Source organism: Hippocampus zosterae, chromosome 13 (genome assembly GCF_025434085.1).
Source record: "Hippocampus zosterae strain Florida chromosome 13, ASM2543408v3, whole genome shotgun sequence".
NCBI classification, from domain to species: Eukaryota; Metazoa; Chordata; class Actinopteri; order Syngnathiformes; family Syngnathidae; genus Hippocampus; species Hippocampus zosterae.
This window is the reverse complement of record NC_067463.1, coordinates 9,749,158-9,764,278: the sequence shown is the minus strand read 5'-3', so window position 1 is coordinate 9,764,278 and position 15,121 is coordinate 9,749,158. Positions and strand designations below refer to the sequence as shown.

At 47.3% G+C, this 15,121-nt stretch overlaps 1 protein-coding gene and 1 long non-coding RNA gene across 2 annotated transcripts in view; one reads left to right on the top strand and one right to left on the bottom strand.

Moving 5' to 3' along the window:
- Positions 1–15,121, top strand: part of LOC127613232 (uncharacterized) — a 38,795-nt gene that overhangs the window by 1,438 nt on the left and 22,236 nt on the right. The window lies entirely within an intron of this gene.
- Positions 46–10,931, bottom strand: keap1b (kelch-like ECH-associated protein 1b). Its single transcript, XM_052084156.1, has 7 exons — positions 10,816–10,931; positions 6,210–7,264; positions 4,538–4,783; positions 3,291–3,967; positions 2,740–2,945; positions 2,499–2,675; positions 46–1,901 (listed from the first exon to the last, which is right to left on the bottom strand). Exons 2-7 carry the CDS (start codon positions 6,513–6,515, stop codon positions 1,687–1,689), a joined length of 1,827 nt encoding a protein of 608 aa, XP_051940116.1. The 5' UTR covers positions 6,516–7,264; positions 10,816–10,931; the 3' UTR covers positions 46–1,686.

Sequence of the window (15,121 nt, the reverse complement as noted above, 5' to 3'; positions counted from 1 at the left end):
TGCAGTGACCATTCAATTTCCCGATAACAACAAGACACCACGCAATACAGGAAACATTTTACTATACAATTATTGTACATACAGGTTTCACTTGGAAAAATGTACAAAGCAGATTTTAAATACTCGAATTTCCAACCCAGCTACAGATGAACAACAAAATCCCTTTCAAAGTGAACAGAATTCTTTACAAACATCCCCCGGACCCCCATCAACAGGCATTTCGACGCAACTACAACACATGCTCGTTGCTCAAACACAACACCAGCCTGTTTCAATCCAAAATGTTCAGTTCAGAGGAACACGAAAAGCAAACCAATAAATAAAAAGGTGAGCGCTTCAATTTTATACAAGAATTATTTGAATTACCACTGTACAAAACATCATGTAGAAACCTTTGTAGCTTAAACGGCTGTTACAAACATTTTTTTTTTCATTTGTCCTCTGTGGTCAATTGTTAGCGCACTTGGACAAAGTAGTCACTTTTTTTTTTGAGGTCTCGTGGAAGAAGAAGAAAAGTCAACTTTGTAGTGCGAAATCTGTATTTTTAACTAAAGATGTTTAAAAAGCAACAGTATTAAATTTCCTCATGAATTCACAATCCTTGTCTTGGCACTTTCATTAAAGACCAGGTTTTACCTGTTTAATACGTTGGGGCTCATCTCACATCAAATTGTTACCTGGAGGATTTAAACTTTATTCTGTTCATTTATGTAGAATTTACTGTACAGGGCCTTTAAGGTAGAATTTTTTTTTAAAATGATGTTTTGGTGCCCTGGTCTTCAAATGAAGATATGCACTTAAAATTGTATTTATTATTTTGTGACCCTTGAGCAATTGCCCCAAGGCTCTGCGCTTGCCATAGTAAAACCTCTGAGGAATAGTTTTTAAAAAAAGCCCCAAGAATATTTAACCCACAAATTCTGATAATATATAGAAATAAACGTTTGTCTGATCAAATGTTTACAATATACTGATCATGGTCCTCTGAGGACTTACAAAAACTCAAATGCCCCCATTCCCCAAGAATAGGAAAAAGGTTCCCACACTCACTTTAGATGCTCTGCATCAATTCCAACTCAATTCTGAATTTATGACAACTAACATTTGACATCAATTTAAGAGTGAATTTTGTCCACAATTATGTTCGTGTTGATTACTAAATTCAAATGAGATTGGATTTGCTGATTCGGGATGAGAAAGTCTTCTAATTTGAGACCTCCGTTATCATGGGAACCTTTGATTTTGCCCCTCAGTACACTGATGTTAACACACACACGTGAACATGCATGACGCTGGCACTTAAGTACTGACAAAAAAAAAAGAGGTGACTTTGAATTCGATGAGATGTTTTAAACAATATTCCGCCCTCAAATCACCCTTTTGCACAGATAAACCCCCTCTTTTAGCGAGAAATAAACAGCCCCTGATGGACCGGTGCATGCGTGCAGCCCTTTTTCATCCAATCTGGAAGATTCGGCTCCGTTCGCGGACTTTGAACGCCAGAAGTGAGCACGCACTGAGGTCTTGGCTGGATTTGGCGGAACACAAGTCAGGCTCCAAAGAAGGTCGCCATTGATTAGACTGCCGGCGACAGTGGACTTCAGGCCTTTCAAGTTATAATACTGATTTGGTATTAGCTCCAGAATTGATGTGTACGTGAAATGGGAAATGGGGAGGGGGGCGGGGTTACAGTGTGCTGTACTGCCGAATTTGTGGTGAAGCTTCGCCACGCTCCCGCTCGGGTGTGGGATACTGAGGCGGGTCCTTTTGGCAGGGCTCCATGGTGACGGCCACGCCAACGCCGCTGCGCCCCGATGTCATGTGTGTTACCTCCGACCAAGTGTCCTTCTCGGGGTCGTAACACTCCACGCTGTCAAGGAACGTGTTGCCGTCGTAGCCTCCTGTCAACACAAACAATGTTTTCAATCATTCTTGAATACCTTTGTTTAGTTTGCCTTGGAGGGGAGACATAAAAACGATGGATAATCCTGATCACATTTTTGGGGCACCTGAGTCCAAATCTTAAGTATCTGCCGATACTCGACGATGCATAAAAACACATTCATCTGAATGTTCTCAATTAAATACATTGTTTTACATTTGTACATATATATGTGCTACTCCACCAAGTGAATAGCAATTGCTTTTGAAAAAGTTTTAAAACTCTTTTTTTTCTCCTTCCAGTTTTTGTAAACAGTACACACCTTGAACAACACAAAAGACAAGCTCAGTTTTTCCGTGATATTGTTTTATAGTGACGGCTTGGAAGTATTTCCTGTAATTGTGACTTTACGACTGAGCTGAAATAAGTTTGGAATTGGACCATGTGACGACTACGTGGTTTTACTATGCCACGTTTTGAATTACAAATTCGAGTTGCGTCACTGCCAAAGGAAGGGAATCTTTTTTTTCGTGAACTGAGGCCGCCCTTTGCCCTGTTTCCAAGTATATTTTGTATTTAAAATAGAGGTAGTTCTGTGCTTTGCGGTGCTCCTCACCCAAAACATAGATGCGTCCATGTAAAGCTGTGACTCCCAGAGCACTGCGTCGGTGCCGCATCGAGGCGGCAAAGCTCCACGTATTCGTTTCCACATTGTAACGTTCCACCGTGTTCAGTTGGTTTGTGCCATCATACCCGCCCATCACAAAGATATGATTGCCCAGAGCGCAAACACCTGTGAGGAAGATATATTGTTGGTCAATTTTGCGAAGAGACCCAACCTTGCGTTTGGTACTCACCGGCTCCCGAGCGCATGGTGTTCATTGAGGCCATGGTCTTCCACTCGTCTCTCTCTGGGTTGTAGCACTCGCATGAGCTGAGCCGGCTGGCCCCGTCAAAGCCGCCCATGGCGTACAGTAGCCTGTTGATGACGGCCACGCCCACCCCGATACGCCGAGTCAACATGGGGGCAACCAGCTGCCACTGGTCCTTTTCTGGATCATACCTACCGAGAGGATGCAACGCATGCTAATCATCTTAGCTGTGTTATCGTTCTCCATGAATCCTATTCTAGCTACTGCTAGCTGCTAGCGACAAATGCAGGTCAAAGTCAGCATCCTGCCTCGCGTAACTCTTATTGGCAATGATCAGAAAAAGTTAAAACTCTGTGATTTGAAGCTTTCCTACACAATGTGTTTGGATGAGGGGCAGAATGCAACTTTTGACTGGCCAATTGCAATGCGCGCCCGCTTTATTCTGAGCCGCGCCACACAATTTCTGCATGCATTAATAATGTTATACATGTCTGTTATGTCTTAACTGCCATACTCTATGAGCACCGTTCACTTACCTTTCCACACTGTTGTGATGAATGCACCCGTGAGATCCACCCACCGCATATATCATGCAGTCGATGACTCCCACTCCTATTCGGTTTCTGGGCACGCTCATGGGCGCACACGGCAACCAGCAGTTGTTCATGGGGTTGTAGCAGTCCAGTGAATTGGAGTCCATGTTGCCATCGGGGGCGTTGTTTCTCCCACCCACCGCGTAGAAAAGCCCACTGATGACACAAGCTGCCAGGCCACTGCGAGGTACCTGCAGGTCTGCGAGCCTGAGCCAGGACCCCGTGCCGGGATTGTATGCCTCCAGGTAGCTGAGAGATTGCTGGAAGTAGCCCCCGGCTGTGTAGATGAGCTGCGGCACCTTGGGGGTTCGGCAAGAGTTGAGTTTGGTGGGCTTGTGCAGGGTGAGGTCCTGGAAGATTTGTGCAAGGTAGTCTTTACACTGGGGGTCCCAGTCGAGAGACTGGAGCTGCGCCTTCAGGAAGTTGGGGGTGAGGGAATGGCAGCGGACGGCATGGAGTAAGGCCTGGACGTACGGCCGACGGTTCTCTCGGTCGTAGCGCACCCAGGCCTCGCACGCTCGGAAGACTTCAGACTCGCAGCGCACGTTGAGCTCGTCGCGGCTGATGAGGTTCACCAGCTGGCAGTGGGACAAGTTAAAAAACTCCTCCTGTGTCGCCACCTGGAAAAGAGGATGAGGGAAACCAACTTTGAACTCGGGCTGCAAAAATCAATTTCAAATGCGTACATGCCAATGCAATTTTCAAATTCCAAAGGTTGCAAGATAAGTTCAATGTTTAAGAAATATAGGCGCAATAGAAAATGGACGGACGCTAGACTTTTTGGTCAAATTTTGAGTATGAAAAGAATGCAAGTCTTTATTGCCTTTGTTTTAGCGTAGGACTAACCTATAAATCGCCCAAAAACAAGGGAAAAAAAGCCAAGCTGCAATGTACCTTTAGCTGTTAATTGAACGAGGAAAAACTGGCACAAAAATACAAACTGTTCAACTAAACCAATTAATTTCTTTACATTGTCTATTCATTTATAACATTTATAAAAACAAAAGAAACCCCAAGAAAAACATTTGGGTTTTTTTTGGTGGGCAGTGAAAGGAGTAATGACATTTCAATGAAATTCAATGGGGAAGATTACTTTGGCATCCAATTACATTGATTTACAATCTCGGTAATGGAACGAATCCAATTTGCAAGTCACGGTGCCCCCGTGAAACGATCCGTCTGATGAGTACCTGGCTGAAGTTCATGTAGATGTATTCCCGAGCCTTCTGGTGAAGCTCCGTGCAGCCGATTTGCTCAGCGAAACTGGCGATGCCGATGGCGTTACTGGGGTCGAGTTGCTGGACCAGGAAGTCACAGCAGGCCTTGACGACGCTATCTATCTGGTACATGACGGCACCGTTCATCACGTGGATCACGCACTTTTCCCCAACAGAGATACTGGCTGTGTAGGCAAACTCGATCAGTCGGTTCATCACCTGTATAACCACAAGGACGGAACATGATGCATATTTGGGAAAGGGAATCGTTTCGCTAAATTTGGTGGTGGTGGTGGTGGGGGGGGGCGACATGGTTATCCCCACGAGTCAAATTTCATACAGTTTGGGAGGCCAACCAAATTGTTCTGAAATAGGCGAGTCACATAAAATGTGGATTTCAAACCATGATGGCAAATCTCATGAGAGTGAGCATCTCGATGATTAACCATTGTTCCATAAAGCCACCGCAGGGTACCGGTGATGACCACAGATTTGAGCTGTCGCCACCATAAAACTGCACGGCTGTCGTTTTCGGTAACGTTTTAACGCTTTCGGTAACATTTTAACGCTGTCACAGAAATGCAGAAACAAAGTTAACCATTGTTGAATGTGGTGGAGAATTAGGATTGCTGATGACCAAGTCGATTAATGATTTGCCCTTAAAAACGATCTCAACTCAAAAGTGTTTCAGGTAAACACCGTAGAGTAAACTTGGACAACAAACAAAACGGTACAGGATAGAGGAGTTCCTCGGTTAATGACGATGTGTGTGTGTGTGTGTGTGTGTGTGTGTGTGAGATGAATAGAATCCGCATACGTCTGTGATCTAAAACAAGGCTGTGTGCAGAAGAAAAAAAAATCTTGAAATTGCATTTAGTGGTGGCACAATACTGGCTGTCCATATATGGCCCAGAGTTGTAAATTGATTTCTGGGCCACATACCTCACTTAACAACTCGCCCACATCTGGTTTGCCAGAGTCAAGCCAGTTGCCTCCTTTGCCACTCCTGGGCCATGTTTGGCCCACATGCCTTAGGCCAGTGCCGACACAATGCCATCTGTGCCAGCTTCATGCCGAATCTGGGCCAAATGTCTTTGCTGACTGGGTCGGTATAAACGACAACACGTTCCCCCAAAATTCGGGTGAGGAACGCAATTATCAACCAAAACCCTGCGCTGCGGCATAGTTTAGTGTCTGGATGCTCAGTGCAGTGTACTGCAATATAATGAGGGTTCGACATTGATGGTGGCCCAATGGCCCGTGGCCACAATGTCACTGCACGTAAGCCTCACAGTGCAGGGGTGCAGGGTTCGATTCAGGCTCCGGCCTTCCAGTGTGGAGGTTGCATGTTCTTCCCGTGCCTGCGCGGGTTTTCTCTGGGTACTCAGTTTTCCTCCCACATTACCAAATGCAAGGCAGGTCAATGGAACACTCTAAATTGACCCTAAGTCTTAGCACCATGTATCCATGTATGCCCTGCGATTGGCCAGCCTACTGCCCGAACACATGGGATAGGTTCCAGCACGCCGCAACCCTAATGAGGATAAGCGGCTTTGAAAATGGATGGATCTATGTGACCTCATCATTCAACGCATCTCATGTGTCAAATCAAACATGATTTGAATTAAGGGGCGAGGTGTCTCACCTTGGGGTGGATGCCCTCGATGGGCACCAATTCCATGCCGCACTCCTTCAGGCCATTGGTGAACATGGCCCTGAAGACGGGCGACGACGACGCCAGCACCACTTTGTGAGCCACAAAGTCCACGGCCTCCAGGTCCCGGTAGCGCACGCGCAGGGTCACGTCGCAGAGCTGACGCTCCAGACGCAGCTCGTTCATGATGGTGAAGGCGGCGGCCGTGTGGCTCTCGAGCGTGTAGCTGAAGACGCGGTGGCCGTTGTGCGTGGATGGAGTCACCAGCGCTTTGCATTCTGTCAGGCACTCTGACATTTCCTTCCTTGTCTCCTCCTCAGTCTCTCGCACGGGAATAGTTTGGCGGTATCATGGCACCACTGGGCAAGCGCGGGTGAAATTGGGTGGATCCGGTGTTTTAGCTGACGCTTTGAGTCAAATTTATGGAGAAACAATGACTCTTTTGTTGAGTTCAGTACCTGTGTCAAGCTTTATGACTCAGTGCGAAGTTACCTGAGACCTCACAGGTGCTTGGAACTGCTACGTGACTCAGTTCCAACATACCGCTCATTGAACTTGAGAATTCCATTGACCAGCGAGGGGAAAAATGTGGCCGAAAAATGACAGCAAAATGCAACAGCTTCAACGTGAACGACTTTAGACTCTTTGTGCCATCAAAACAGCTTTGCAAACAAGTTTTTTAACTCTGATGGGAAAAGACAATATGGTCCAATGTTTGTAAAATCAACGTTTTGTCGTTCTTGACAGCCCATGTAACCGGTTTGATGGAAAGTTTTCAATCAACACACGGAAAAACAGTAATATTGGGTGGGGGGGGGGGGATGTCTGAAAAGATAGGGGGTGGGGGGAAGAATTTACGCGTCTCTTCACAGAAACAGAAGGTAAAAAAAACCAAACAAGTTTAGTGTCCCAAATGGTGTTGAAGAAATAACTTGGCGGTTTTTCTGAAATGGAAGTCGGGGAGAAGCTATTTGGTAGCTTTTGTTTTGGAATCCTTCTAGTGCAGTTGCTTGTGGGCAACAGGGAGCAGTCCGCTCAACTAACACCTGGAAAGAGAAGGGAGAAAGTGAATTCAAATACTCCATTCACTTACTATGGTGTCAAAATACATCTTTGTGTGTGCCCACTTAATGCCAACCAACACAATCTTATGTTGCCTGTACAACATGACACAGCACAAGTGCGTCAACACAAGTTATTCCGAGTGCGATCGACACTTCCTTCTTATCATGACGCCCATGCCACCTGAAGTCATCGCAGCACAGATTATAAACTCCCTCCCTCACACATGCAACATAGCTGAGGCGCATTAGTTGAAGGTGACGCGTATGACACAGGGGGAAAAAAAAGCACAAAGCGCTCTGACCAAGCAAAACGGGTTTTTACAGTCTTCTTCGGTAACAAGGATAAAAATAAAATCAAAAAGCGAAACGGATACATGATGTGATGCCAGATGGTAATGCTGAATGATTTTATGTAATAGGGGCGGCTTACAGGAAACTTAATTATTTGGGGTGCTTTCAACACGAGGACAGTGACTGCTTGAAGACGTGGCCTGAGCCCCCCCTTGCAAGCAAACTCTGGCACAGCCCAAATGTGAACACTACACGTAATAAAGACACTTAGCCGAATTAAGAAGTATCACAAATCACAAATATATCACCACAATACAGTCATCAGAAGTCCGTGTACGTACAATAAATCTTTTTTAGAAGCTTTTTGTGTAATCTCAGCGGGTAAAAAAAATCTTGCCACGTAAGCAATGAGCACGTGTAACTCTGCAGATATAGTATTATCATTTTGAACGCAATATATTACAGTGTCCAATCATGCTGGGACTTTATCCATATTTATTTTACTAAGCACCGGGCAAACAGAGATTAAATTTGAAAAACAAAAATGCATGCATTTAAATTTATTCTTTTTTATTTTTACTTTTGGGTCCTGAGCAGAGTGATAAAATATTTGTTAAACACAGCTTTAGGTTGTAGCTTAACTATACATTTAATGGTAGCTGAACAAGTGCACGCATACTTTGGAAGTTAAACATTGGGTGTGACTGAAATGAAGTCACACTCAGCATGACGCAGTCTTTTATTTTTCCTGGTGTGAAATAATGACAATAAATAATGAATGCGAGCCAAAGAAATGACTCGAGTCGACGAGTCAAAATATTATTTTATATGCTTAACCCAACTGCAGTGCTTTGTGCTAAGCCAGGTGAACTTTTTGGGGGTTACATCTGGACTTCCACCAGCAAAGATTCGGTACACAGCGGGAGTACTTGAACAAGATGACTTTTTTTTTTTAATGGTAAAATGTGAACGGAGTTTGTCTGACAGACCCGACAAAAAAAGTCCTTGCTAAAAGAGATTTCTGATCTTTATATGCAGGCATGTGCTTAAATCCCCACTCCTGACAGGTCAGTTGGCCGCAGAGCATGAGAGTGAATCACAAGGTTGTGTTGGCGTTGGGGGAACTACTTCGGGCAACTTCCAATGAGGTACCCCACAGGAAGGCTAAAGAAACCGAATTGTCTATGATTCTCGTGGCCACTGCATTTACACCCGAGGTCACCCGACGCCTCTTTGGTAAGCTGTTGCCTGCTCTCCGGTGTTTGACGAACTGCTCGGGTCAAAATGCAGTCTTAATCAAATAGTTCCATTCACACATCCCAGTAATATGAAACATGCTGCCACTGTGCTGTATTGCTTTGCTTGCACGTTTCTTCAGCCTGAAAATACACAGCGTCACGGAATCACCGACCACATAGTTCCAGTTTGGCATGTTGCGGTTTACGGTGTTTTTGCAAAATGTGATTCAGTTTCGTGTGGCACAATTACTATTTTGCCGATTATGTTACTTAATATGTGAGCTAATTGGCTCATTTGCTTCAATGACAGATGAGTCACCCAAAAAATGGATCATTCAAAGGCAGAGACAAACATTGAGTTTGAGTTGTATTCTAATATTGCACCACACAGGAGATCCCGTCATGAAAAAATTCTTCCAAGATTTCAGTGCGAAAATTGACTTTTTTTTTTTGCCAAGCTGAACAATTATTTGAATACAAATCAGCATTGCGATGGAGTAAAATGCCATTTTTAAATCGCAAAGCTTGCAATTTACCACAAGGCAAGACGTTTTGCTCTCCCTGGCTGAGATGAACAAACCGCATTTTACGTAAAAAAAATATCACCTCCCCACGACAAACAGTACTCTAAATCGGCACTTTTATTATCCTCCAAAGCATTCATTACGCCGACACCTGCTTCAATGATGCACCGTACGTCACGAGTCATCAAAAGGCGAGGAGTTCATGGTCAGGTCTCTAAATTTGGTAGCAATGCTAAAATGTTTTTTCAAACACAAGGCCTTGAGGCCAGATCCCGTTCGCCACATCATTTGTTATGGTCGACTAAAGCAATTATAGTCTGTCTACCATGCGTCTTGCTAAATTGATTTGCTCTCTTCATTTTGGCAGAAAATCTGTATTACGTTCCTGTTCTAATTTTAAAAAAATAGATAGCACAAGTATTCTTTCATCAAGTCCCTTCCTTGATAATCTACACTGTTTTCCATGAATTCTAAGGTCAATCCATTCGTTAAAATCTATAAAAGAAAAATTACATGAAGGCAAAATGTACTGTACAGGCATGTGTAATAAAAATACGATTATACATTTATATATACGTATTTGGCAGTCATAATGACCCTTTGAGGGAAATCATGACCACTACAAAGTGGTCCATGATGAAAAATGTTTTTTACACCTCTGGATGGGAGGATCCAATTTGGAGTATTTCGAGAAGCTTTCGTATTAGTATTCTCCAAGTTCAGCCCAGTTCATGATTCACACTTTGTGTCCCTCAGCCCAGTTCCACGATAGCCTCTACAGGCTTCCTCTGAATAATCCACAACAATGCAGCTGTTGGAGTTCAAAGCGTTGACTGTAAATGGTCAAACGAGGACAAGCCACTAAAGTGGGATACGTTTGATCACTGGCATATTGGCACCGAGTTACTGGGTGACTCATCCTGAACTCTTCACGGTGAAACTGAATGTACCAAAATATGACCCACAAGTGAAGCCAGCTCTTACATAATGAATTTACACTGAATGGGACCGCCGCGTACTCGATACAGTACACACCATTCATAGCTTCTGCTTTATTCTTTTTTTTTTTGTTTAGTTTTTTTTTGTTAAATTCAACCATTGCCATCCACATCCACATCCGCGTCCACATGCTGCATTTGGCGCTTGATTTGCTCTTAAACACCAGCGGTAAAGCGCTGAAAATCAAGATGCAGCGAAATTGAGATGAATTCATTGTAGCCTTAATGTAGCGCTACGAAAACCCCGAACTCGTCCCTGACTGACACGGGTAAGGTTCGCTGTTCAGTTTAATCAAAGTGAACGAGCTACCTTCTGATAATAACAACAGACTGGTAGCTAGCGGCATTGAATCGATTCACGAACAAACACGCAAAATCGGGTCCGACTAGTCGTGTTGTAATGGTATAATAAGCACCTCGATTTCGGTAATAGCCGCATTAAAGTCAAACTTGAGTTTAAAATCTGTCAGAAAATTACTCACGTCGCGTAGCCGAGTTCCTCCATGATAAACTGTGCGCCACATAAGAAGGGGGGGGGAGTGGAAGCGCAGGGAGGGGGGCGGTGCGTGTGGGGGAAGCGGTAACTCACCATGACTAAGCATTGTACGAGGGCCTCCTCTGCCCTTCACAATAAGAGTAAACGGCCGTGGCCTCAGTTGACACGCAACGACGGTCAATGGGATCAAATAGATGCAAGCTTTTATTGACAAAGGATTGGGTCAGAGTGAAAGTACTGTCCTGGAAAACAGCCAGCTCAGTCAAACTCACGAACGAGGGCATGTTCAACATGACAGCCTCGACCAAAGCAGCCAATTAACTTGGGTTGTGTTAGTAATGTAATTGTGTTTTTATTTATTATGATGTTGGAATGTAGAAGTAAATGCACATTTAGAAGTGTCACCACCAAAAAACAAAACAAAACCCCAAACTATTCACAGTTGGTAAATTTAATTTTCATGAATCATGTTGATTCATCCCCTCCGTGAGTCGTCACCTTACCGTGGTGGAGGGGTTAAGTGTGTCCCAATGATCCTAGAAGCTAAGTTGTCTGGGGCTTTATGCCCCTGGCAGGGTCACCCATGGCAAACAGGTTCTAGGTGAGGGGCCAGACAAAGCACGGCTCAAAGACCCCAATGATGATTACGATAAATGGATCTCGGTTTCCCTTGCCCGGACGCGGGTCACCGGGGCCCCCCTCTGGAGCCAGGCCTGGAGGTGGGGCTCGTTGGCAAGCGCCTGGTGGCCGGGCCTACACCCATGGGGCCCGGCCGGGCACAGCCCGAAGAGGCAACGTGGGTCCCCCTTCCCATGGGCTCACCACCCATGAGAGGGGCCAAAGGGGTCGGGTGCAATGTGAGCTGGGCGGCAGCCAAAGGCGGGGACCCTGGCGGTCCGATCCTCGGCTGCAGAAGCTAGCTCTTGGGACATGGAATGTCACCTCTCTGGCAGGGAAGGAGCCCGAGCTTGTGTGTGAGGCAGAGAATTTCCGACTGGATATAGTCGGACTTGCCTCCACACACAGCCTGGGTTCTGGTACCAGTTCTCTCGAGAGGGGTTGGACTCTCTTCCACTCTGGAGTTGCTCACGGTGAGAGGCGCAGAGCAGGTGTGGGCATACTCATTGCCCCCCGGCTCAGTGCCTGTACATTGGGGTTCACACCGGTAGACGAGAGGGTTGCCTCCCTCCGCCTTCGGGTGGGTGGACGGGTCCTGACTGTTGTTTATGCATATGCACCAAACAGCAGCTCAGCATACCCACCCTTTTTGGAGTCCCTGGAGGGTGTGCTGGAGAGTACTCCTGCTGGGGACTCCCTTGTTCTGCTGGGGGACTTCAATGCTCACGTGGGCAATGACAGTGAGACCTGGAGGGGCGTGATTGGGAGGAACGGCCCCCCCGATCAGAACCCGAGTGGTGTTTTGTTATTGGACTTCTGTGCTCGTCACGGATTGTCCATAACGAACACCTTGTTCAAACATAAGAGTGTCCATATCTGCACTTGGCACCAGGACACCCTAGGCCGCAGTTCGATGATCGACTTTGTAGTTGTATCATCGGATTTGCGGCCGCATGTTCTGGACACTCGGGTGAAGAGAGGGGCGGAGCTGTCAACTGATCACCACCTGGTGGTGAGTAGGCTCCGATGGTGGGGGAAGATGCCGGTCCGTCCTGGCAGACCCAAACGTATTGTGAGGGTTTGTTGGGAGCGTCTGGCGGAATCCCCTGTCAGAAGGAGTTTCAACTCCCACCTCCGACAGAGCTTTTCCCATGTTCCGGGGGAGGCGGGGGACATTGAGCCCGAGTGGACCATGTTCCGTGCCTCTATTGTTGAGGCGGCCAATCTGAGTTGTGGCCGTAAGGTGGTTGGTGCCTGTCGTGGCGGCAACCCCCGTACTCGCTGGTGGACACCAGCAGTAAGGGATGCCGTCAAGCTGAAGAAGGAGTCCTATCGAGCCTTTATGGCCTGTGGGACCCCAGAGGCAGCTGACGGGTATCGATTGGCCAAGCGGGCCGCGGCTTCGGTGGTCGCCGAGGCAAAAACCCGAGCGTGGGAAGAGTTCGGTGAGGCCATGGAAGCCGACTTCCGGACGGCTTCGAGGAAATTCTGGTCCACCATCCGACGTCTCAGGAGGGGGAAGCAGTGCACCACTAACACTGTGTACAGTGGGGATGGGGCGCTGCTGACTTCGACTCGGGACGTTGTGAACCGGTGGGCAGAGTACTTCGAAGACCTCCTCAACTCCACCAACACGCCTTCCTTGGAGGAAGCAGAGCCTTGGGACTCTGAGGTGGGCTCTCCTATCTCTGTGGTTGAAGTCACCGATGTGGTTAAAAAGCTCCTCGGTGGCAAGGCCCCAGGGGTGGATGAGATCCGCCCGGAGTTCCTCAAGGCTCTGGATGTTGTGGGGCTGTCCTGGTTGACACGCCTCTGCAACATCGCGTGGACAACAGGGAGAGTGCCTCTGGATTGTCAGACCGGGGTGGTAGTCCCTCTTTTTAAAAAGGGGGACCGGAGGGTGTGTTCCAACTACAGAGGGATCACACTCCTCAGCCTCCCTGGTAAGGTCTATTCAGGGGTGCTGGAGAGGAGGGTCCGTCAGGAAGTCGAGCCTCAGATTGAGGAGGAGCAGTGTGGTTTTCGTCCCGGCCGTGGAACAGTGGACCAGCTCTACACCCTTAGCAGGGTCCTTGAGGGTATGTGGGAATTCGCCCAACCAGTCTACATGTGTTTTGTGGACTTGGAGAAGGCGTTTGACCGTGTCCCTCGGGGAGTTCTGTGGGGGGGTGCTTCGTGGGTATGGGGTACCGAACCCCCTGATACGGGCTGTTCGGTCACTATACCACCGATGTCAGAGTTTGGTTCGCATTGCCGGCAGTAAGTCGGAATCGTTTCCAGTGGAGGTAGGACTCCGCCAAGGCTGCCCTTTGTCGCCAATTCTGTTCATAACCTTTATGGACAGAATTTCTAGGCGCAGCCGAAGCGTTGAGGGGGTCCGTTTTGGGGGGCCTCAGTATTGCATCCCTGCTTTTTGCAGATGATGTGGTGCTGTTGGCTCCTTCAAACGGGGCTCTCCAACTCTCACTGGAGCGTTTCGCAGCCGAGTGTGAAGCGGTTGGGATGAAAATCAGCACCTCCAAATCTGAAACCATGGTCCTCAGTCGGAAAAGGGTGGAGTGCCCCCTCCGGGTCGGGGAGGAGATCTTACCCCAAGTGGAGGAGTTCAAGTATCTTGGGGTCTTGTTCACGAGTGGGGGTAGGAGGGAGTGGGAGATCGACAGGCGGATCGGTGCAGCGTCTGCTGTGATGCGGACGTTGTATCGGTATGTCGTGGTGAAGAAGGAGCTGAGCCAAAAGGCGAAGCTCTCAATTTACCGGTCGATCTACATCCCAACCCTCACCTATGGTCACGAGCTATGGGTCGTGACCCAAAGAACGAGATCCTGGATACAAGCGGCTGAAATGAGTTTTCTCCGCAGGGTGTCCGGGCTCTCCCTTAGAGATAAGGTGAGAAGCTCAGTCATCCGGGAGGGGCTCAGAGTCGAGCCGCTTCTCCTCCACATCGAGAGGAGCCAGATGAGGTGGCTTGGGCATCTGATTCGGATGCCTCCTGAGCGCCTCCCCGGTGAGGTGTTCCGGTCATGTCCCACCGGGAGGAGACCCCGAGGAAGACCCAGGACATGCTGGAGAGACTATGTCACCCAGCTTGCCTGGGAACGACTCGGGATCCCCCGGGGAGTGCTGGAAGAAGTAGCTAGGGAGAGGGAAGTCTGGGCTTCCCTGCTAAAGCTGTTGCCCCCGCGACCCGGCCCCGGATAAGCGGTAGATGATGGATGGATGGATGATTCATGTTAAACACTTCTCAAATTACAACTTCTGTTACATTACATTTAATTGTAAATTACTGTTACCAAAACACAGATCACACAAATCATTTCTCACACAAATTAGCAATAATGTTTGACCAAGGTAAGAAACAAATAAATATGGCACACTTACCTGTGTGTGTGTGTGGGGGGGGGGGGGGGGGGGGGGGGGGAGGGGGATGACGTGGTGCGTGCCAGAACCATGTTAGTGACCCCAGATTCAGAGTTTCCTCTCCACTAACCTAACATGCATTGCTTAGGATTGTAGAACCTAGCCAGAGTGCCCAGGGAATATGAATGATGAACACCAAAAGTGACATTTTTGATTGCCAGGTTCAGCTGATTAAAACTCAAACTCCGCATGTTTTCCATCTCTCCTTGTTGTAACACACCTGATTCAAATGATCAGCAAGCTCTGCAGAAGCC

Bases quoted from the DNA above. Each gene is read 5' to 3' on its own strand.
- keap1b (XM_052084156.1), bottom strand. From the start codon at position 6,515: ATGTCAGAGTGCCTGACAGAATGCAAAGCGCTGGTGACTCCATCCACG. The intron at 4,784-6,209 runs GTGAGACACCTC...GTGGTTATACAG, and splicing joins TCGAGGGCATCCACCCCAAG to GTGATGAACCGACTGATCGA. The intron at 1,902-2,498 runs GTGAGGAGCACC...TTGTGTTGACAG, and splicing joins TGGACGCATCTATGTTTTGG to GAGGCTACGACGGCAACACG.